Source organism: Sinohyriopsis cumingii, chromosome 13, assembly GCF_028554795.1.
Source record: "Sinohyriopsis cumingii isolate HCF-2022 chromosome 13, ASM2855479v2, whole genome shotgun sequence".
NCBI lineage: Eukaryota > Metazoa > Mollusca > Bivalvia > Unionida > Unionidae > Sinohyriopsis > Sinohyriopsis cumingii.
In genome coordinates, this window is record NC_142973.1 from 62,165,707 (window position 1) to 62,188,607 (window position 22,901).

General features: G+C 34.3%; 1 protein-coding gene across 3 annotated transcripts in view; it reads right to left on the minus strand.

The window, feature by feature from the left end:
* LOC149785692 (COMM domain-containing protein 9-like) overlaps nucleotides 1-22,896 on the minus strand; it is a 72,062-nt gene extending 49,166 nt beyond the window's left edge. The window contains exon 1 of one of the 3 annotated variants that reach the window (XM_089979546.1): nucleotides 22,805-22,896. In XM_089979546.1, the coding sequence (XP_089835672.1) occupies nucleotides 22,805-22,846 (42 nt within the window). In that variant the 5' untranslated portion in view covers nucleotides 22,847-22,896. Of the gene's footprint in view, nucleotides 1-1,604; nucleotides 1,749-15,079; nucleotides 15,335-22,804 lie in introns of those variants that run through there. The other 2 variants (XM_089979543.1, XM_089979544.1) reach the window with 2 other exon arrangements.
* Nucleotides 22,897-22,901: the final 5 nt, after the last annotated feature.

Genomic DNA, 22,901 nt, shown 5'->3' on the forward strand with positions numbered 1-22,901 from the left:
TTAAACTGACTACTTTACAAAAGGATTCACACATCTGAAAGTATACTGATTTAGTCTCATGCACTGTTACAGTGATGAATAATATGAACTTTTGTGAGCAGAACTTGATTTCACTGCCATAGTTTGAACTGAAATATAAACCATACTTAATTCTGGCAGTTTTTACTCTGTAAACAAAATCTTGGCTGAGTACCACTGTGAACTATGCATCCAGAATGAAAGATAAGATGATAGATCATGCAATGTAACCAAGAGTAAAATTTGTATTGTTAGCCAATGTGGACACAAATCTGTATTTTCCACACAAAACTGATTTTCTGATGGTAGAAAAGGCATCATAGTTTCTAATATTTGAAAAACCAGCACCACAAAAGCAACACAGACTAATTAATAGGAACAAATGAGTGGTTCATTACATAGTGAGTAAGAAAGAATAAAAACAGAAGTTACAACTCGTGTTTATCCACATATTAAATACTGGAATGAATTTCTGTTTGTGTTCTTTACACAGGAAGAAATCAAACTGACGCTTTACATGATACATACATGCAAAAATCAGCAATGGGAAATATTTTCTCTGAAATTTGTAAATGTAGAAAAACAAGGCAAGACAAACATTTCATAACAAATAGATAAATAAATAAATAATACACAAAATAAAATATAAAAATTGCACCTCAGATAAATAAATGAAGAAATAAATAGCCTAATTCTAGTATAAAATTATTCACTTCTTATACTAGAGCTCCAGGAAATAATAATAATAATAATAATAATAATAATAATATTAATAATAATAATAATAATAATAATAATAATAATAATAATAACAACAACAATAATAATAATTTCAAAGAGTAACCTCAAGTTATAATCATTAACAGCAACAACAACAATGATGATGACAAAATGGCACAAGCAATAAGTAATTCAGTGTATATATCACAGGATGTTTCCACACTTAGGTGTTGACAGATTGGCCAGAGCAATTCTACTGATAAAATGCTTGTCTGAATAAAAGACCAGCATAAGAGGTCATAAGGATAATTTTGTTTATTGGCAATAAAACCAACAATACATCCAGCCTGATGTTCAGTAATATAAGAAATCAAGTTTAAACGAATTACCTTACTTATTCAATCATAAAGGAGATGCTCAACAGAAGTTGGTGATGAGAGTCCCTTGAACGGACCGATAGCCATGTATCCTCAATCCATTCACGCTCAATAGTAAGATTTAATGTCTACTAGAATTTTTAAAAATGTTATATTAAGTGGGAAATTACCTGAAAAATATTTCCTAACAAGCTAATTAATTCCAAATTACAAGTTAACTACTTAATCTATTTTAAGCACTTTACACCTACTTAAAGAGCTACAAATTTTGCAACAAATGTATGTTTGGCTATAAATGGAATCTTGCTAAAGGTGATTTATTCTAAGTCTTCACATAGCCAATAATAGGTTTCTTTATTTCACTGACCTAACAGCCTGAAAGTGACCTAGAATGGCTACAGTCAACACCATATTTAACAGGAATCTCTTGGGGCCCCATGTGGCCAAGTGATCTAAAGTGCATGCCTCTAACGATCAATGCCATCTCACCTCTATCCTGGTGGGTTCAAGTCCTGGGCTCAGCCAATGCAGGGATGTGAGAAAGCTTGCCAGCAGCTTTAGAATGCTGGTTCTTTTTAGGTTTTCCCAGTTTCCTCCACCAGTTATACTGGTCACCATCTAAAGCCTACTGTGTGCTAAAAATGGTGTTAGACCCAAAACATCAATGCTGTACATAAAAATAATTTTACTGCTGCATATAGTAACCATGTTGCGATGAAGGTCTTTGTACAAAGTGCTTCATTTTTTTAAGGCATCACTATAAGGCAGAATCCTTTATTACTCATACCGACAACATGTTGAAAGAAGAAACCATGATATCAAAAGGCATCATTCAAGTGTTCATCAGATATATGTTGAGGTGGTGGCTGCTATGTGGCAAATAAGCAAGTAGAGCAAACAAACTTTTAGGATATATACCGAATGGTTGCTTTCCACAACATCAAATTCAAATCACCCCTCCCCTCCCAATTTAACCTTGGCTCTTAAGTTAGCAGACTTCACAAAAGACATCCTGATATTTTATTTTTTTTTAGCTGTCTTGAATGTTCTGATATGCAAATACGTTTCATATGTTAAATTAAACCTTTGATCTCACAATAATGGTTTTTCAAGAAGCTGATTTGTTAACATGTAAATAAATACTACATTTCTGTCCACACTCACTTTGAAGCTCTGCAGCAAAATATAAATGTAAAATAAATGTATTTCAGGTGTAGAGGGCTGGCAAAGATTATCAAAGTTTAAGTATAAAGTAACAATTTCATTTAGAATCACGTACAAGTAACTGTTCCTAATTAGAGCCACTTAATCTACTATCTAGTCTCTAATAAGATCAACATTTTCAACATCTAAAGTTTGTAATAAAAACTGTAAATAGCCTATTAATTAATTTACAACAACACACATGCTAGTAGTTTTTTTCTCTACTATACAGACCACAGCTCAACCTGAGAAACAAATATACGCAGACCCCCAACAAAACAGCAGCAGGAGTAGTAGTTGTTGTTGTTGGGTTTAATGCCATTTTTCAGCACATGATAGGCTATACATGGCGGCCAGCTATTACTAGCGGAGGAAGAACCGGGGAAAACCCCCGAAAGAACCACTGACCCACAAGAAGCTACTGGTAAGCTTTCTCACATACCCACATTAGCTGAATCCGAGACTCGAATCCACGCAGACAGAGGTGAGATGGCAGTGATCCGTAATAGAGACCGCTTTAGACCACTTGGGTCCCCAGCAGGAGTAGTAACTCCACAACTAAATATATTGCTTGGAAGAAGATTACTGGATGAGTGTGCATTCTACACTGTAGAATTCATAGCAAAATTACAATCCTTGGTATCTGATCAATCAAAAGAATACCCAACATGATAAATCATGCAAGATATCACTTAAACAAATAGGGCAAGCCAATAAAAAGTTCAATGGATACATTCTCACATCCTAGTTCCATGAAACAAAAAAGTGGCTGCAGAGGCAGAATGCAACCTCAATGAACCTATATTTAAAAACACTGCCTACAGTATTAAAGAAATAAATAACATAATCCTGAAATATTTTGTTAACACAAAATGAGAAGAATTGTGGGACAAGTCGACCACAGGTAAACACCAATACAATAGACAAAACAAAGCAAATAGGAAAATAATATATCTGACTTTCAAAAATCCATATGATACAAATAGAATAAGAACAGGTAGATCCCAAGTGGAAGGATGTGCAGGAAAGTACAGGAAAGGGGTAAACAAGTACAACAGCCAAACTCAGGAAATACTAAACATATGCTAAACATTGCCCTATTATGGTTAGGAAAGGACACACACACACAAACACATACACACATATGTACAAGAACAAATCATACACTCAGACTTACAAAAGGCCTAAAACAAAAACATGGGAGGACATATAATAAACATCCTGAAAGTTCTAACAAAAATAGGGAAAAGAGAGAAAATTTAAAAAACACAAAGCCGGGGGAGAAGAACTGATAATACTATACCCACTATGGCAAAAACTAGTTCTTCAACAAAATATCACCCCTTCCTGCCTCAGACTCACTTTGTCAAAGAGAAAAGACAAAAGGTCAGGCAAGCAGGGGGTAAAAATGCACACAAAATTTAAACATAATGCTCCCAATCTTACTAAACCTAATGACCATAACATTTCTTTTGTCAAAGAGACAAACCAAGAGAGATTAAACTAATTACCATGTGTAAACAGAACCAACACCTAAAACATAACTCTAGATGTTAAAGCAATCAATAGAAAAATCAACAACCACCACCCCAAAAGTTGAAAAGTCAAAAAAAGAGGGGACAAAACATACAATCAGTGCAAACCCAAAAAGATGGGGACTGGCAATGCTTTTCCCATTAGTCCTGCCATGGTGAGAACTAATATTTAAGCAAGATAACAGGACCCCCCACCCCCTTTTGCTATGTAGAAAAGACAGACTGAAGGTCACATGAACAGGGGAAATAATAATAATAATAATAATAATAATAATAATAATAAGTTTGAAAAAATTAACACAATAAAACACCAAGACCAAACATACTGATCACACCTTTAGGTAACATAACACAAGGATAATGAACAGGGAAAAGGCAAATGTAATGAACAAAATAATAGAGGCAATTAAAGATAACTGACCCAAATGAACAATCAGGTGAAGGAACATAAGCAACAGCACAGAAAACAGGGCAAACAAGGCAGACAACAGAAAAAAATGAAAATCTCACTGGGAGAAGCTGGAAACAAGCTACCAGGGCAGAGAATAATGAAGACACTAGGAAGGAAGCAGGAAAAAACAACAGGGAAGTAAATGACAGAAGACAACAAATAATACGGGAAGGATAAACATCTAGAAAGACAAAAGCAAGGAAGAGCCCAATAATCCATCTTAGGACTTGCCACCCCAAATATACAAATAAAACACAATGCCCAAACCCCAACACAACGAAGACAACCCACCCCTATCCCCAACACTAGAACCCAAGAGAAACTCATTTATAGCTCACACACAGCCTGGTACCCAGAAATGAACATATACATCGATAGCTTACACACAGCATAGCACCCACATGCAAAACATAGCAGTACACCCCCCCCCCAATATAGCATATACAACACACACTTATCAAAAAGGGCTTTCATTCTGACCCGATAAAGCCATCTTCAGGCAAAAACTGTGGCCCTGAAAAGACAAACAGGGTGGGCATGCTGCTGGTGACAAGAACAGTGACACAAAACCAAATTAAGATTACGAAAATCATATGGCCAACATTAGCCAACCTCAATGGTACTTTTTGGGAAAATAAGTACAAGAAACTAATAGGAAAATTCAAAACTCTGAACTGTCTGCTCCGAGAATGTAACTACTACATTTTTTATCATTAGAATAAGGATGCCAAGCAAGTAGACAAATGGGCGTAGATCTGACATAACATGACAGTATAGCAGCTGGAAGGTGGATGGCCAGATCGATGGAGACACAGTGGAGATGGAATCCATGGGGCTACCTTCTCTACCAAAGGCTGGACATATCACAAAAAGCATATAAGTGAAAACTCCCTGGTGTGATTGTTCAGGTGCATTAGCCATAAAAGCACCATTTTCATTTAGGATCATCTATGAAACCCCACATCGATATGATCATCTAATAATTCAGTAGCAATACCAAGATTTTTAAATCAACTGCCATAGTGACCATATTTGGTGATCAAGGTGCATTTAGGGTCAACTAGACCTCATGGTTTTCCTCCAGATAGTTTAGGAGGAGTAGAAAGAAGAAACTGCTAATGAATGCCAGATGGATAAGGGATTCAGGCTCATTGCATAAGCTCTTCATGTCATTCACCAGGAGAGCTAAAAATAATCTCCTAATAGAAAATCAGATACATTTTCACACATGCCTAATTGTCTAATATTAGAACACCTTGTTTGTAACACCAATATTAGAACACCTTGTTTCTAGTACAGAAAATTCCAAATTCTGTCCACAATGGCTTGCCCTAAATTGTATGCTATGACCCTGGTTTAAATATTCATCCTGGATTTACTGTGCAATATCTGTCTGCCCAGAGAGGGCCTGCAGTGGGGGAAACTAATATCTTTCTTCTGGACTTGTTCCCATAGTAACCAGATTAGTGTTGTGTGCAGAGCTAACTAGTCTACTTGTTCAGGAACTGATAATGACTAAATAGTGTGGGCCATGGGATTTTTGCTATTAGTAATTTCTTCTAAACCAACTGCTATATTATCTGAAACCAATGAACATGCCTGCACTGACCTTTTTTTTGTTTCAAAGGTTGATTAGTTAGCACTTCATCCTTATGCCAATACAAATTTCACAAAAAATGACGGTCTGAGATGAATCTGTCTTCAAAGCGAAAGCCACTTTTGCAGTCATCTTTGCATATGGTCCATAGAGATTACTTTCTTTTAACAACTCTCACATCTTGCATCACATTTTTTTCCCATAAGCTTCAGAATAAAATCTTGATGTAAATCTAAAGCTGACATTTCCAAATATAAATGGTGCACATTTTACCAAGTTATGAATTTGCACAGAAATATGAGCTGACACTGCCAGACAATATTATACTACATTTTGGTATTCCCCCAAGAAAAAATTAGATAAATTGACACTTAAATGTGGAATGAATACAGACACTATGGAAAACGCCCATCATTTACAGAACTTGGTTGTTCAACTAATGCAATATTTACATTCATCTTTAAGGAAAAATATGCAACAGAGTATAACTGCTTAAAACATTCAGTACCCTTAACATGAAAAATATCCGAAACCCTGGAAACAAAAAATACTTGAGACCCAAATTAATTTTTGGTTTTGAGAAGTGTTTGGTTTACCAAGGTTTTTAGATATAAAAAAACAACTTTTTCCAAGTGCTTACATCATGAGAGAGAGAGGGGGAGGGCATCAGTGTCTGTCTGTATAACTGTGCAAAAAAATTAAGAAAGCTGTTATATTTTGTTTTAAATACATTTATTTAATGAAGAATTAGATAAGCAATATATGCTTCATTTGAAATCACATCCTGTCACATAAATACAGTTTCTGCACATAGAAATACAGTCCTCTTCACTAAAAACATATGAGAAACGAGATACGTTTCTCATGTGAGTACAAGTCCACTTGAATAATGAATGATACTCCATATAGTTCATGATGTTCACAGTTCAAATGCCTGGCTTGAGGAAGGCATGGAGAACTGTCTGTCTTTTCTTTGTTTATTTTTTTAACTAATGTGGTTTGTGTTAATGAATCCATTTCTTGCAAGGTAAACACATAATGCTCATCTTTAGTAAATATACAAGATCTAAAATTTCTTTATATGTGGGCCCCTTGCAAGCCCCCAGCTACATAAACAGGTAACCTTTGAGGAGTCCCCACTCCCTTGTGACCGAAAGATATAAAGGGTTTTATATGTTGACGTGTCCCATTAAGGTCTGTAGTGATCCATTTCCATAAAAAATCAAAATTTCAGGGTATGTCATTCAGTCAATCTAACTCTCCATTGTCAAAGCATCAAAAGCGAGGTCACCAAATGGTAATAAAGCTCTCATATTTAATTAACAAGACAAGCAAACAATGTTCTATTCATCATGTATACAAATGAACAGCATCAATCACAATTACATAATAACCTGATATACATAGACTTTTTTCAATGGCTTGCCTAAAGGCATTTAATACATAATTCACTTTAAAACCTTGCTCTTTTGTATGATGCAAAAACTTCAGATGAGCCTCATGTCAGCCCTGATCTGTGTTGGCAATTGCATGTCAAATATTGTTTTAAACTTGTATGCCTTTGAGGCATTTTCTGGGTCTCAGTCTCACAGATCAGCCCACTACAGTTTCTGCTAAGCATAATTAATCTGTTCATGTCAAGGAATTTAGCAGCTAGATATATTTCCAAGTTTGAACTGAGTTTCAGTTTTATAGTTTTATTTTAATGCACATAAATGAAATTTCAAATTTGATATCAAAATTTGTTTTGGTATACAGTTTGGTTTACTGAGAAAAAATTTATATTAAAGAAGGGAAAATTCCTGAACACACATAAATATATATATATATATATATATATATATAGAGAGAGAGAGAGAGAGAGAGAGAGAGAGAGAGAGAGAGAGAGAGAGAGAGAGGGAGAGAGAGAGAGAGATGGTGCTTTTTATTGGAAGAATTATGTTATTGGAACATAAAAGTCATAGTTCTGTTGGCACATAACATCTTCTGGCATTTTTTAAAAATATCAACTATGAAAGAAAAAAATAGTTTTTGTAATGCTGTGAAACTATCAATTAAGCATAAGTAGTGGCATTGTATGAATTTTCCAACCCTGTACTCCCTTGTTTAGACCCTCATCAACACACACCACAAATTCTATACTTCAACAATAAACACTTCCTTGTGGAGTTACCATATACACCTGCCTCAGTGTTATCTCAAAGCTGAAAATTAGTCAACCATTCTGGTCAGAAAAATTACATACCAATACATAGAATCTATCTTCAGTGTAAACAGAATCTGTACCCAATCAAAAGAAAAAAATTTTAAAAAAATATATATCTGAAAGACAAAGCTAAAAAAAATGACACATGAACATACAAGGCCACAGACAAGGGTATAAAATGCCAAGTTATAACTGAAACTCATCCATCATGATTGGATGAAGGAGTTGTACATCAAACATACATGATTCAAATTACCTGCTGAGGCAGGAAAGTTTAGAAGGCAGAGTTAGTTTCCTGTTTGCTATTGTGTTAATTAAACTGGCAGATTCTTTATAGTCAGCCATGTACAGTGAAGGATTAACATTTGAACTGTGTAAGGGATTTGACTTTTTATAAGAACAATACAAAGTAATTTCAGCATATACCGTAATACTCACCTATAAGTTGAGTAGAAATGCACACAGCGAAGATCCTGATCTGCCATATCATAATGTGCTTGCAGATCTAGGTCTATGTTGTTTGTAATACTGATCACTCTTAACGAACTGCACATACCCAGATATCGGTGCATTATGCAATGGCAGATCTGGGTCAGTGCAGATTGCAGTTGGACTCGTAAGCAAATATAGAGAGTAACTTCAGTTCATCCTGTGTCATGCTCTGTGAGTTGGATTATGTAATACAACTCCTCCATACTGTTCAAGATAAATTACTTTTTTTCGTTTGATATCATGAATCTTGCACCATCCAACAGGTTTCCTTAACAAGACGATACCTGTTTACAATCTACACCATCCCCACAGGTTTCCTTATCAAGACCATAACTGTTTACAATCTACCCCATCCCCACAGGTTTCCTTAAAAAGATCATTAACTGTTAACAATCTACACCATCCTCACAGGTTTCCTTAACAAGATCATAACTGTTTACAATCTACACTATCCTCACAGGTTTCCTTGACAAGATCATAACTGTTTACAATCTACACTATCCCCACAGGTTTCCTTAAAAAGATCATTAACTGTTTACAACCTACACAATCCCTACAGGTTTCCTTAAGAAGATCATAACTGTTTACAATCTACACTATCCCCACAGGTTTCCATAACAAGATCATAACTGTTTACAATCTACACTATCCCCACAGGTTTCTATCACAAGATCATCAATGTTTACAACCTACACCATCCCCACAGGTTTCCTTAACAAGATCATAACTGCTTACAATCTTCACCATCCCTACAGGTTTCCTTAACAAGATCATAACTGTTCACAATCTACACCATCCCCACAAGTTTCCTTAACAAGATCATAACTGTTTACAACCTACACTATCCCCACAGGTTTCCTTAACAAGATCATAACTGTTTACAACCTACACTATCCCCACAGGTTGCTCTATAAATTCCTTTATCCTGTTTACAATTTATGCCATCCCCAGTGATACCTTTTAACACAATTTTTTTACAGTATACAATTTATATCCATCCACATGGATTCCTATAACATGACTGTATACTCCTGTGTACAATCTACAACATCCACAAAGATTCCCATAACAAGACTGCATACTGCATGTACAATATACACCATTCACAAGGATTCTCATAACAAGACTTGATATTTACACCATCCTCATGGATTCCCAAAACAATACGTATACTCCAGTTTACAGTCTAAACCATTTCCAGGAATTCCCATAACACAACACTATACTAGAGCTGGATATCATGAAAAGTTTTCTGTGCTAGTTTATCTGAACATTAGGGCCTAACCGAGTAGATAATTTTCACCTGAGTACCGAATCCAAGTATTTGGATGTACTATTTGCCAGATCCAGGCACGAACCGAGTAGTAGGTGCGACATCAATAATGATTCATGAAGTCCAATGGAATGTTAACTGTTTGTGTTATTATAATTTATTTTTAACTAAATTATTATGTATTAAAAAACTTTTTTTTAGAAGTTCGATATTCATTAATTATTTTACTTGTAACCATTTGTGCGCGTATTATATGCTGAGGCGAATACTTCCGAATAGTACCAAAAAACGGGATATTCGGCTCAGGCGAATATCCGAGGCGATTTCGGGTTAGGCCCTACTGAACATATCGTGATACATACTATGGTATACCGCAATTATACTAGGGAACATCAATTTAATGTTCTTGACAGGGGCCTGATATTTTTTTAAACAAAAATTCCATTTGTCAATTACTGATGAAATATCTTACTCTGATTTATAGCAAAATAACTTCATATTATATCCATTATATTCTTTGAGAGGAAAAAAAAACAATTATCTTGTGATAAACAAAATATCTCAGCTCAGAAGAAAATCGCACCTCCCAAATTAAATGGTTAGTACCTTACTGCAGATGAATTTGCTATCATATATGTTAATTCTTGTATAAGTTGCAATCCAAAAACTTTAAGTAAAGTGGAATGATTAAGCTCATACCAGAGCTGACACCCTGTGAAAGACATTGTGTTGCCATCAGAATTGTTGTCGATAACAACAGATATCTTGACAGGGAAACTGGCAATTTACATGCTACACCACTGATAAAATAAGTAGAGAAACTTGGGATGTGAGATGCAAACACCAGGGAGAGATATTCATTAGATAGGGCCAGTAAACATAAAACACTTAATAACTGACACAATATTTAGAGGACTTGAGAAATTACTGGGTATGCAAATTTCAACCAAAAACATCTGCTCGCCTGAAAATCTAAGAATCATTGCAGTCTTACAAAGGATTACATGTACTTAACACATTAAAATACACTAGTAAATAACTAAATAATTTTTAATCAGTTTTTGTCCAAAAGTTAGATTTCGCAGGAATATCTTTCACAGCATTCCATGTGGAAGTTAACCTACACCATCCCCAGGGATTCCTATAACAAGAATTAAATACTGTTTACAACCCACTCCATACCCAGGAAATTCCTATAACAAGACTGTATACTGTTTATAACCCACAACCCACCCATGAGTTTCCTGTATGAAGACTTTATACTGTTTACAATGGACATCATCCCCAGGGATTCCTATTACAAGAATTAAATACTGTTTACCACTGCCCCCCCCCCCCCCCCCCCCCCGAGTAATGTAGCATGATTGTATATTATTTACAACCCCTACCATCCTCTGGGATTCCTGTAACAATAATTGTATACTGTCTACAATGCACACACACACACCCCAAGTATTACTGTACCAAGACTGTATACTATTTACAACCCCCCCACATCCCCAGGGATTCCTATAACAAAAATTGTATGCTGTTTACAACCCCACCCACCCAAGGATTACTATAACAAGAGTGTATAGTTTTTACAACCCCTACTATCACCTGGGATTCTGTAACAAGAATTGTATACTGTTTACAACCCACACCAACCCCCAAATGCCTTATGCATTTTTTTACTATAGCAGTAGATCAACTGTCTAGTTTTTAACAGCATTTGTTGTCTAAAGACACCTCATCTTGTAAAATATTGTGCACTACATATATATCACTTGACCAAATGAGCTTCTTCTTTAAATAAAGTAATTATTATCATTATTATTATTATTGCCTGGGAATCCCATAACGAGACTGCACACTATGCAATCCACCCCACCCCCATGATTCCCATAACAAGAGTATAAACTGTTCACAACCAACACCATCCTCAAGAATTCCTGTATCAAGATTATACACTATAGCAGGATTTGGCAACCTATGGCACGCGTGTTTTGTGTGGCATGTGAAAGGGAAGCCAAAAATCTTGATTTTAATTGTTGCTTTCTTACTGGTGGCACAATTGCTCGTTCATTTTGTAATTAATCTGGAAAAAAGTGACACGCTATGTAAAATAGGTTGCCGATCACTGCACTATAATTTACAATATACACCATCCCCTAGGATTCCCATACCATTCATAAACCTTTGCCACAATCCAAGGATTCCTATATCACAACTATATACTACAGTTTAAAATACACAACAACCTGAGATTCCCAAAGCAAGACAATATCCTGTTTACACTATACACCATCCACAGTAATTTCCAGAACAAGACTATAGTGTTTAGTAAACAGTATCTAGTCTTGTTATGGAAATTCCTGTGGATGGTGCAGACTGTAAAGTTTAACTGGGGGAGGGTAGCAAGTCAAGACCTGGGGATATTTTTCCAGTTATAAATAATAATTCATAATTTCTCTCTAACTCGTATGTTTATGTCCTATTCCAAATTACTAAATGAAATGTACCCAATCCAGACTTCAGAGAGTGAAGCATGAGTTGACTTGTTTTGAATGAATCCCTAATAATGTTGGATGAGGATCCTTTGAAATGTTGGAAAGCTCAACAGTATAAGTTTCTACTACTTGCACAAGTAGCCAGGAAAAGGCTATGCAGTCATGCAACTTTGATGCTGTCCAAAGAGGGTCTTTATTACAGCAGGAGACATTGTCTGATAAATCAAACTGCCAATCTGTGTTGATACTGATAGACGATATTTGGTTCTACTGTCACCCGTTTATTAAAATGTGCAATTCTGCTGCATCCAAATCTTTCCTGAACACCTGCATACAGTGTAGACGCTTACCGGTATTTAGTAACAGTCATATCTAAAGCATGAAATTCAAATGATCACTGGACAAAGGACTGTACTATTCCATGTGGATTTACAAGTTGCCAAATGCAGGATTTTATCCAGAAATAGCATGTACATGTTGCCAAGAGAATCCTTCAGCCGGTGCTACCTCAACAGCTGTGAGAAATACTGGTAAGTTTATCAAATGTACACCATGTGTGCAAAGACTCCTCAGCACAATTTCTACGGTTACAATGAATAGGCGATATCAGCCCCATAACTGCCAGACAATATCAATATAGGTGTGAAGCTGATTCATTGGCCTAACTGTTACCTTACAGAGGCATCTATGAGTTAGATGTTTTTGAAATGTTAAATTTCCTTAAGAAAATGCTTTAACTTATTTAACATCTTGCTAAAAAAAATTTAAAAAATAGTTCAAATGTGTTGAGACATTTAAAACAATGTTCCTGTGAAATTTAGATTAAAACAGACTAGATATGGCAGTGAGATTTTTATTTGCTGGTAATTTTACCATTTTTAAGTGTTTGTAGACTTGTTTCATTATTAAGTCAATTTTATATGTTCAGCTGACTACCATTTCAAGTTTGACATGGTAATATCACTTACTGATGTTGTATTTTTCAGTTAGTAAATGTTATAGTGATTATTTTATTGTTTTCATTACGTATTACTGTATTGCAATGCATATTGCAATATGAGTTTGGTATATCGTAATATGGTTTTGGACATATCGTTGCACCACTAATATGCAAGTATAAGCATTAATATGGAACCTTTTCCATTAATATGGAACCCTTGCCATTGCCATTAATACTGGAGCTTTGCCATTGCCATTAATATGGAACCTTTGCCATTAATATGGAACCTTTGCCATTATTATGGAACCTTTGCCATTGCCATTAATATTGGAGCTTTGCCATTGCCATAAATATGGGACCTTTGCCATATTTATTCCTAATTCCAACTGCACTAGTCCAAGAGACCTTTTGAGTTGGCACAGATCTTTACAGAATGGAAGGATCTATGTGGTCATAAAAACAATTATTTGACTAATGTTAGTAAAATATCAAATGTAGGTCACAGTAATCAATTTGGTTGTGAGAGTATAGTACTAAAACAGATGCATTCAATTATCAAGTTTCATGACTGAATCATGGAATTGCAGTCCACAAATGAACCTGAAACACAAAACTTCAACAAAGACACTGAAGCATGAATTACAGGTCAAATACCTCCTTTTACAGTAAACTTGTAAACATTTCAAGACGCATTAAGGTTAAAAGTTTGGGAAAGCATTATGAAATATCTGAGTTTTTCACTTCCTAACTGAGTCATGCTTTTGTGAAAGAAACATCAAATAATGCTGCATGACATGTTGGCAGAATAAAAAGGAATATATCAGTACAATCCATGCAACCCAAAAAAGCCATGACTGTATTCATTCTGAGATGGGTTTTGCCTTTGAAAGCAGTGCAAGGCATATTCCAACTCAAACTGGAATCTGAAGACTAGCTTTACATCTCAATAGTCGCAGCATTGATCCTTTATTCTTACATGTACATACGACTGACCATTAGTGTTGGAAATCAAATACAATTCATGACTTAACATCAATTTCTGTAAATAAATCAGTGTTGAATTAATAACTGATTTACTTGTGTATAGGATGCCTTGCAAAAACCAGGGCTATTTTTCATAGAGGGCTGGTAGCAATGGCATGGTGCCAACTATATTTTAACTTAATCACAAAAATTATCATTGATTCATTTGTCAATTATCTGACACTTACCAATACTTGACTAAATTGATTAAATGGCCAATTAAGTGAAACTGACCAATGCTCAAAAAAATGATCACAATTAATTTTAACACCATGACTGCCCATCCTAAGACACAAGTTTCCTCTAGGTTCTACAGCAGTGCTCTAGTTCAATTGGTAGAACATCAGACTCTAATCCAAAGGTTGCAGGTTCACTACCCTCCCAGGCCAGCAAACCTTTATACGTGTAAATGGCTAATTTTAGTTTACTGCCTGCCAATGTTTACAAAATCAGTAAATGTGTAAAGGATCACAATGGTACAAACCAAGTAGGTGTGATTGATGCAGGAACTACCCTTTCATATTATATTTAATATTTCTACATCCCTGTTTAAGAGGACTGATTAGCACGATTTTTCTTTCCTTTCTGTGAGTATGTATTTACATCAAATGTAGCAAAAGGTGACTATGACTTCATCATCCATGATCCCCATCCACCTAAGACCAAACAAAGAGTTATGCTCATTTGCTGCATTTCTTAAATTAAGGATACACAGTTTGATAGACTTAAGTGAGAAAAATAAATACTTAACTGACCTTTGCCACTGGCCTTAGAGGCAATATCTTTTCTAAGGTTCCAAGCAAACACTGTTTTTTCAACCTCAATGACGTCCTTTCAAAATGTGGAGTGAAACTGAATCTGTCTTTAACATTGCCCCAAAGCTTAGCCTGGCTAGTCAGATGAACAGACATGGCCATTTTGAGCACCTGTCTGGCTGAAGCAAAACTAACATATTGCATCAGACTGGCTTCAACAACCTTAAGCTTCTCTTCTACTACCGGCATCCCATACTGCACCTGCATTAAAACACGTGTGGGTATTGTGCTAAATATGGTATGTACAAAGTCCTGTGGCATGTACAAAGTTCTATGGTATGTAAAAAGTCCTGAAGAGAACTCTTCATTTGAAAAAAATCAAGAAAATGGATGAGCTTTATCAAAGGCTGACAAACGGTTTAGTTAAGTTCTGAAGTTCTTGTTCTGGTACACATATTTTTAGTCAAGACAAGTACACAATGATGCCTACTTGGGACATGTAAGGCAACTGAAGTACAGATTCAAATAAGAGTGTGGTAAATATTACTGAATGCTAAAATGAAATTTTTCCAAATATTTTAATCATAGACCAGAAAATTATCCTTACTATGGCAACCTTGCAACATATGCAGAAAATCCCAAAGGAAAATTAAACACTAGAATTGTTAAGCAATACATTTGGTTCATGTATTTATCCATCTACCCTCTACCTTCAATGTTGATATTCCTAATAATCCTGAATTCCAACTGCTGAACACATTTCCTGATTAAGGTGATCTAATCATAAAGATGTTGGTTCAAACTGTACTTTTAACACATTATTGGCTATTGTCAGGCAGAGAAAATGGCAAAAGCTTTGTCTTTGTCTTAAGGACAAAATCAGGCAGCTGGTCTTGGTGGGTATCAAACCCCTGACCCTGATATTATGAATTTCTGAGAGAGTTTTGGGTGTAATGTGAAGTTGTTTACATTTGCAACATGCACAATTGAGAGACTGTTGGTATACCTCTATGTTACTTTCATGTAATGTGGCTGAAATTTCTTTGGATATTGTACTTGTAGAAACTGTACATGATCTGGATATTGTACTTGTGGAAACTGGACATGATCAAAGCACACAGCTAACTAAAATGACTGCTACTTTGTGCTCAAAAAATCAGCCTGAATTAGTCTAAAGTACATTATCTTTACAGTTATTAAAAATGGGAAAATGAACTTGGCAACACTAGACAATACCAGCTTTGAAAGTGCAATGAATGAATTATCAAATATATAAAATTTTAAAAAAGTTATTAGCTCTTTTTCTTTTTTTAAATTTACCTCTGAAGTCCAGAAAGTGAAAATGACCAAGTGGAGCTAGCAGTTTTTGAGAGTTGCACATCTGTAGTAAGGCCAAGCTGTATAACTCTATAATCCATATTATACCCATCAATTATATACCAAAATAAAGGGAATTAAAGGTTCTTTGAACAATAAATACCTAATATATACAATGTCTCTTTAAACAGCCAGTACAACCAGTGTGGAAACCCTGGGAAATTCTTTTTCTTTATAATTCTAACCCTATGCAAATTACAAAACTGTAGAGCACCACCTTAAAACAAATATGAAATTTTTTGCCATTATTTTTCTTATTTTCATATCATTATGTATGATGTTCTGAACAAAATGGAACATTAACATATTTTTTATGCATGAAAATAAGCTAATTATGCTTATGCTTACATAATATGCTCCAAAGCACAATTTTGTGTGTAATGATCTTAAATACCTTATGGGGAAATTAGAAGTCTTAGAACACAGTAGTGAAGCCAACTTAAATTTAAAACTGTTGCATTAAGTGATATATATATAGTGAAAAAGTTTCTTTTCCTTTACTTGTACTGAAAGTAAGAAATAAATGACGACAAAGCAAATTCTCTTTCTTCCACATTAAACAATAAGCAAATATTTTAACCTTTGACCTCCATGAACCTCATCCCTTTTTAAACAGCAAAATTTATCAGTGACATCTGAGGATCAAATACGGCAAATTTCATGTTCCTGTCTTTGAGCATAACATTAGCTACTATTCTGACAAAATGTATAGCTCACTTTTCATCATAAGAGTGGGGGAGGGGCTGGGCTAGTGTGGGACTCTGACACTAATAAATACTGTTCTGTTTGGGGAAAATAAAGGAGAATTATTCAAAAAGACTGTATTAATGTTTGCATTTTAAATGTATCTGCCATCAGCCAAAATTAAATCATACAATAATAATACATATGTGTTCTTTATCAAGGTGCTCTACAGATATCATGAACTTCTGAGAGATTTTTGGGTGTATGGTGAAGTTGTTTACATTTGCAATATGCACACTGGAGAGAATGTTGGTATACCTCAATGTAACTTTCATGCAATATGGCTGAAATTTCTTTGGATATTGTACAATAAATGCCTAATATATATAATGTCTGTTTAAACAGCCAGCATAACCAGTGAGGAATCCCAGGGAAATTATTTTTCTTTATAATTCTAACCCTATGCAAAATACGAAACTGTAGAGTGCCGCCATGAATCTGATGCTCTACCAATTAACAAAGCATCATGGCACAAAATGCACCCATCCTCTCATCCTATATGGGTCAAATATGCATGGGGATGAGTTGTGCTCCATATGCTTGTCACTAGTTTCTAGTCCAAATTTTATTTTAAAATCAATAAAACCAAACATATTTAGATAAATTTATTCTTGTTACACCCTGTTCTTTCCATAATAATTTCATCCCTATCAAACCTCAGAACTAATGTTATTTGTTTGCATAAATAATGGCAGCAGAAGATTAGGTTTCCTAGTACATGTAACATTGATCAACATAAATAATGTATCAAAACATTGCCCAACAAAAATTATAAAATAAGTTTGATATAAGAAACAAAGAAGACAAGGAATCTCTCAAAGAGAATTCAAAATAAGACCATTTCTTTAGTTTAACTAATGAGAGTTCAAGCCATCTCTGATATGCTTCAGTGATAAAAAGATTTTCAAATTAATTTCTGTGGTGGGCATATTGGATGTCAGATTAACACAGTTTGCGTTTAGGTCCAACAACACGTCATAAGATCTGATATCTGATCAAAACCCCTAGGACTATTTGGGAGAGTAACAATAATAAGATTTTCAACATAGCTGCCATGGTGACCTTATTGAATATCTGAGAGGCACCATTTCCATTTATAACCAACTAGACATCATACAAAGACTTTGGTGAAAGCACAATAATGATATGATCAGCCAATAACCAGATTACTGGAAGTAAGATTGTCACTATTTTCACTTAGGACACATTTTAATAAGTCTTTCATTGAAAATCCCATGCTGATATGATTATTCATTAAAATGTTCAAGATACTGTTCTGTATATCTCTTTTGTGTAAAAACTTTTGTCAATGATAATAGATTGTACGGGTCATTTGTAAACAACTTATTCTATAAGTAACTTTTTTGTCCATGACTGTTGGCTGAACTTTAATAAAATATCTATAAGCATATTTACATGGTTCTTTGACTGTAGATGGTTCCAGAATTAGAATGTGTGTATTATTTTGCTGGGAAATGAACAACATCCTGGTCATCTCGTTGTCTTAGTTTTTCTATAAGGTTTGTGATAAAAAAATTAATTATTTATAATTTAACATCAGTCTAGTGGACTCACTTTTAGATGTGTTCAAATATAATTTGATAGGAATTATTTATTTAAAAATTATTCACTGGACTTACAAAGTGCTCGACCTTTTGGGCAAAACCACTATTTTGAGATTATTGTGACATTATATCATTGTGATACAAAAAGACTATTGGCATTTCAGCTATGCAAGACTATTGACACATCAGCATGTTAATGCTACTCGTCATAAAATATGTCTGAAAATCATAAAATGAGTCATACAGCTTCATCCTGTGGTTAAGTGGGTCCTAAATGCAAATGATGTACCTTGATCATCAAATATGGGCGATGACTTGAAAATCTTCTTATGGATTATTCTCCTGAATAGGTGATCATATTGATATGTGATTTTCACTAAAAGAATTATCACACATAGAAAGTTATTGCTGTTACTTTTACAGAATGGATGGTTGTGCCAGCATGGGGTTTTCACTAAAATACTTCTTACCTGGCCCAAAATGAAATTTTTTGCCAATCTGATATGCAACATGGCTGCCATGATAGCCAGCATGAAAATCATGATATGGCTACTTCTCCAGAACAGATGACAGCCTCTGGGTTTTCACTAACATCCATCCCTTTTTTAATTTTTCAGAGGTCCCTTATAATTTGAGCCCACAATATGCACAGTGCTCCCAGACCTCAAATACCCACCCAGTTTTGGTGATATGGGGATCCTCCAACCACTTTTTGCAGAGATGGTGAAGAAAACAATTCTGCCAGGTGGCACTTTCATCAGCAGAATTTGACCATCTTACTATTTCAGGAAAGGTACCCTTGTTTCTGAGGATCCCATTTTTACAACTTAGACTGGAATATCTGATTTACAGTGGGAATATATTATGTCATCAACTGCACAAAAGAAACCATCTAGCTCTCCTTTGAAACCATACAGCATTGGAAAGTACTGAACATGGCAATGAAAAAAGTTTCTTGAAAACTCCAAAAAGGGATCAGAGATGGTTTCATGTGAGTGATTTTATGTATTTATCTAAATATGGAATGTGTTGAGAATTTTATGTGATTTCTCTTCCTTTTTTGGGCATAGAAATGTACTTCAACATACCCTCCCCCTGTTGATTTTCAACTGGAAATGCACGTCAATTCTCTTCCTTGAAGAGTTGGTAGAGGTATCAACAATATTTAAACTCGTTTTGCTACAATATAGTATCAAAATGTATGGTTATTAAGGAAGTAAAAAAAAAAGATTCATACAAATTTATACTTGTTACTTCTGCAGATGTGCTAGTTTTGTTAGAATAAGTTGACCAGCACCACCTCACCACCTCATTTTTATTTGCCTGTTTAGGCTATTGAAACATCCATCCCCCTACAAAATCATCTTCATTTATCTGGGCCTTTTACCTTACATTCTCCTTTTAAGAAATAATTTGATATTATGTGACAAAATATAACACAGCACAATATAACTATGAAACAAAACAAAAAAGAAATAAAACTGAAAATGTATATATATACTACTGGACCATTCAGGAGAAATATTCAAGAAAATAAATATTTTATGCAAAGTGGGATGCATAAAATATTTTTAGATGATTTAGCTTAAAACGTTTTTCATACAGGTGGACATTTAAATGATAAAAATACCTCGATTTTCTATTGTTACATTATTCTTTTTCACAGATTTTAAAGGCAAGAAGACAGATATTACACAATTTTTTTTACTTTCACATGAAAAAATGATGAATAAAGGTGTTTGTTATCTGCTTTTTTTTATAGCTATTTGTTTATTTCAATGTTGGTTTTAACCATATTAATCATATGGTATGCAGTCTAAAGTTTTGGAAAGACAGAAGTTTTTGTAGCAATTATACTTCAATATGAAGACCATACAAAAGCTCTTACATAACACATAAATTTGTAGCAAGCAGTCTGGTTATATTCAGTGGTGAATACTTTAGACTTAACCCTATAAAACATTCTACTAAAAGATTTATATTCCAGTTAAAACAAACACTGAAATATACTAAAAAAACAAAATACATAATTATTTACAAGTATGAGACGAATATATTGGTGTACACCCCAATATTATGATTTGTAATTGTTTTAATAATAATAAAACGCAAAACAATATTTAATTTAAGTGATTTTGGTACAATTTATTTACATTTGACCAATTTCTGGTGCAATTAATGTAATGTAGTCAGTTGGCTGTACTTGACTTTACTCAGTTGGACAGGTATGATAACTCGTGAATCTGTCAGAACATAAAAAATAAGGATGAAATTATGATTATGAGAATCCAGAATATGTATTTACATAATTTCTTTTATTTTTGTGCCATAAAATAAATAAAGGCCTAACAAAAATACTAAACAAGGTAAAAGCTGTCCAATCAAGTATGACTCAGTGACTTCAATACACAAAAGGCGCTATATATAGAAAAATGTAAATAATTTCCATAAAATTCACTAAAATCAAATTTGATTGTGCTTTTTGATCATTATTCAAACATATACAAATTATAATATATTTATCTTCATGATATTATCTACAAAATATGCATGACCTTGGGAGTGCAGTATATCCATCCGACAAAATAAGTTCATATTTTCCCCATACAAATGCAGTAATCTTTTTATTTATTATATGCTCATTTTCTTATTCTACCTAAGGCTTAATTATATAAACAAAATACATTACAAGAAACAACGTAAATGAATGCATGCCATATTCCAAACTAAATATACAAGCTCAGATTTATCATTACACAACATTATTAATGCGCACATAACTCCACCCAGATAAATTTGAACTTGTCGTGCGCTAGACATAAGTTTTGAAAGAAAATGGCATTTTTGTCTACTTAAAATTGAAATTTGGAGTCATATTGTGTATGAATGCAAATTGCAACAAGTTTTCCATTTGATGTGGAATGAATAGATTTTGTTATTTTTGTGAAATACATCAGACTGAAGCAGCATTGGAGAAGCATGTTTACATCTGCAGATTTGTTTGTTCTGTCAATGACTATTTAAAATCATAATGAGGGGAAAAATATGAAGTGTTTCAATTGCAATTATCAAAAAGACACTATTGAATTTAATGTTTATTTCATTTTGAGTGCAGTAAGGAGGATATAACTGCACTTGGAATATCATCGAAATTACAGTACAATTTTGAAATGTGTAATCAAGCTTGAGAACACATGACATGGCTTATGTAATTCGGATTTGCAGAACTAAGAAAGTACATCTTGAGGAAATTCAGAACATAAAACTGTAAGAATATTTTTTTCCATTCTTATTACCAGCTAAAGGAGACAGTTTATGCCTTTATAACTTGCATGTTATTTGTAAGTACCAAGCAATTTTATGAAATCTGGCGTCTATTGCCAAAGTCCGAAACAATGTATCAAAAAGGTTAACACAGAATGTAGCAAACCAGCTGGTCTGTGGCAGTCCATGAAACACCTGCTTTAGTTCATTCAGAAACAAATTTATCAACCAAAATGTAAAGCATCTGCTACGTGAGAGTACATGATTTGTTTACAAAGTAGTTCCCAATACACTTCTGGGCACACACGTCCTGCGCATGAGTGCAATATGAAGGTGTGCAATATAAAAAAATACTGAACGATTTTGACAATGTTAAGTTAATGGAGAAAAAATGAGCATATAATAATCATATATACGCTGTTAACAAATGCTCACTTTTTGAAGAGAAAGAAACTGCTGGCGATAAAAGAATTTAAAAAAATACTATGGTCACAAACCATGAAAAGAATTATATTTATTTGCTAACTCGTAATTTATAACGCTTAGTACTTCACAAAAAAAGCAAATTTTGGAACTTTATATAACATTTTGGCCAGCTGAAGTTAGGCTGTTACTGTGCTTCGAGACAAACGTCTATTGCCATTTCATTACAATCGGTTTGCAAAATTTAATTAAAAATGCAAGCGATGATGATACTTTTAAATGAATTTTCAATAGATGCATATTTTGTGTTTTATGTAATCTTAAAATGAAATTGCAGAACGTTGATATATACATTGAGCAAACTCTGTAGGTGTGAGACAGTGCAGGTCGCCATCTTCTTGTCACGTGGTCCAAATATAGCGCCCTCTAACCTCAGCGAACCTATTTTT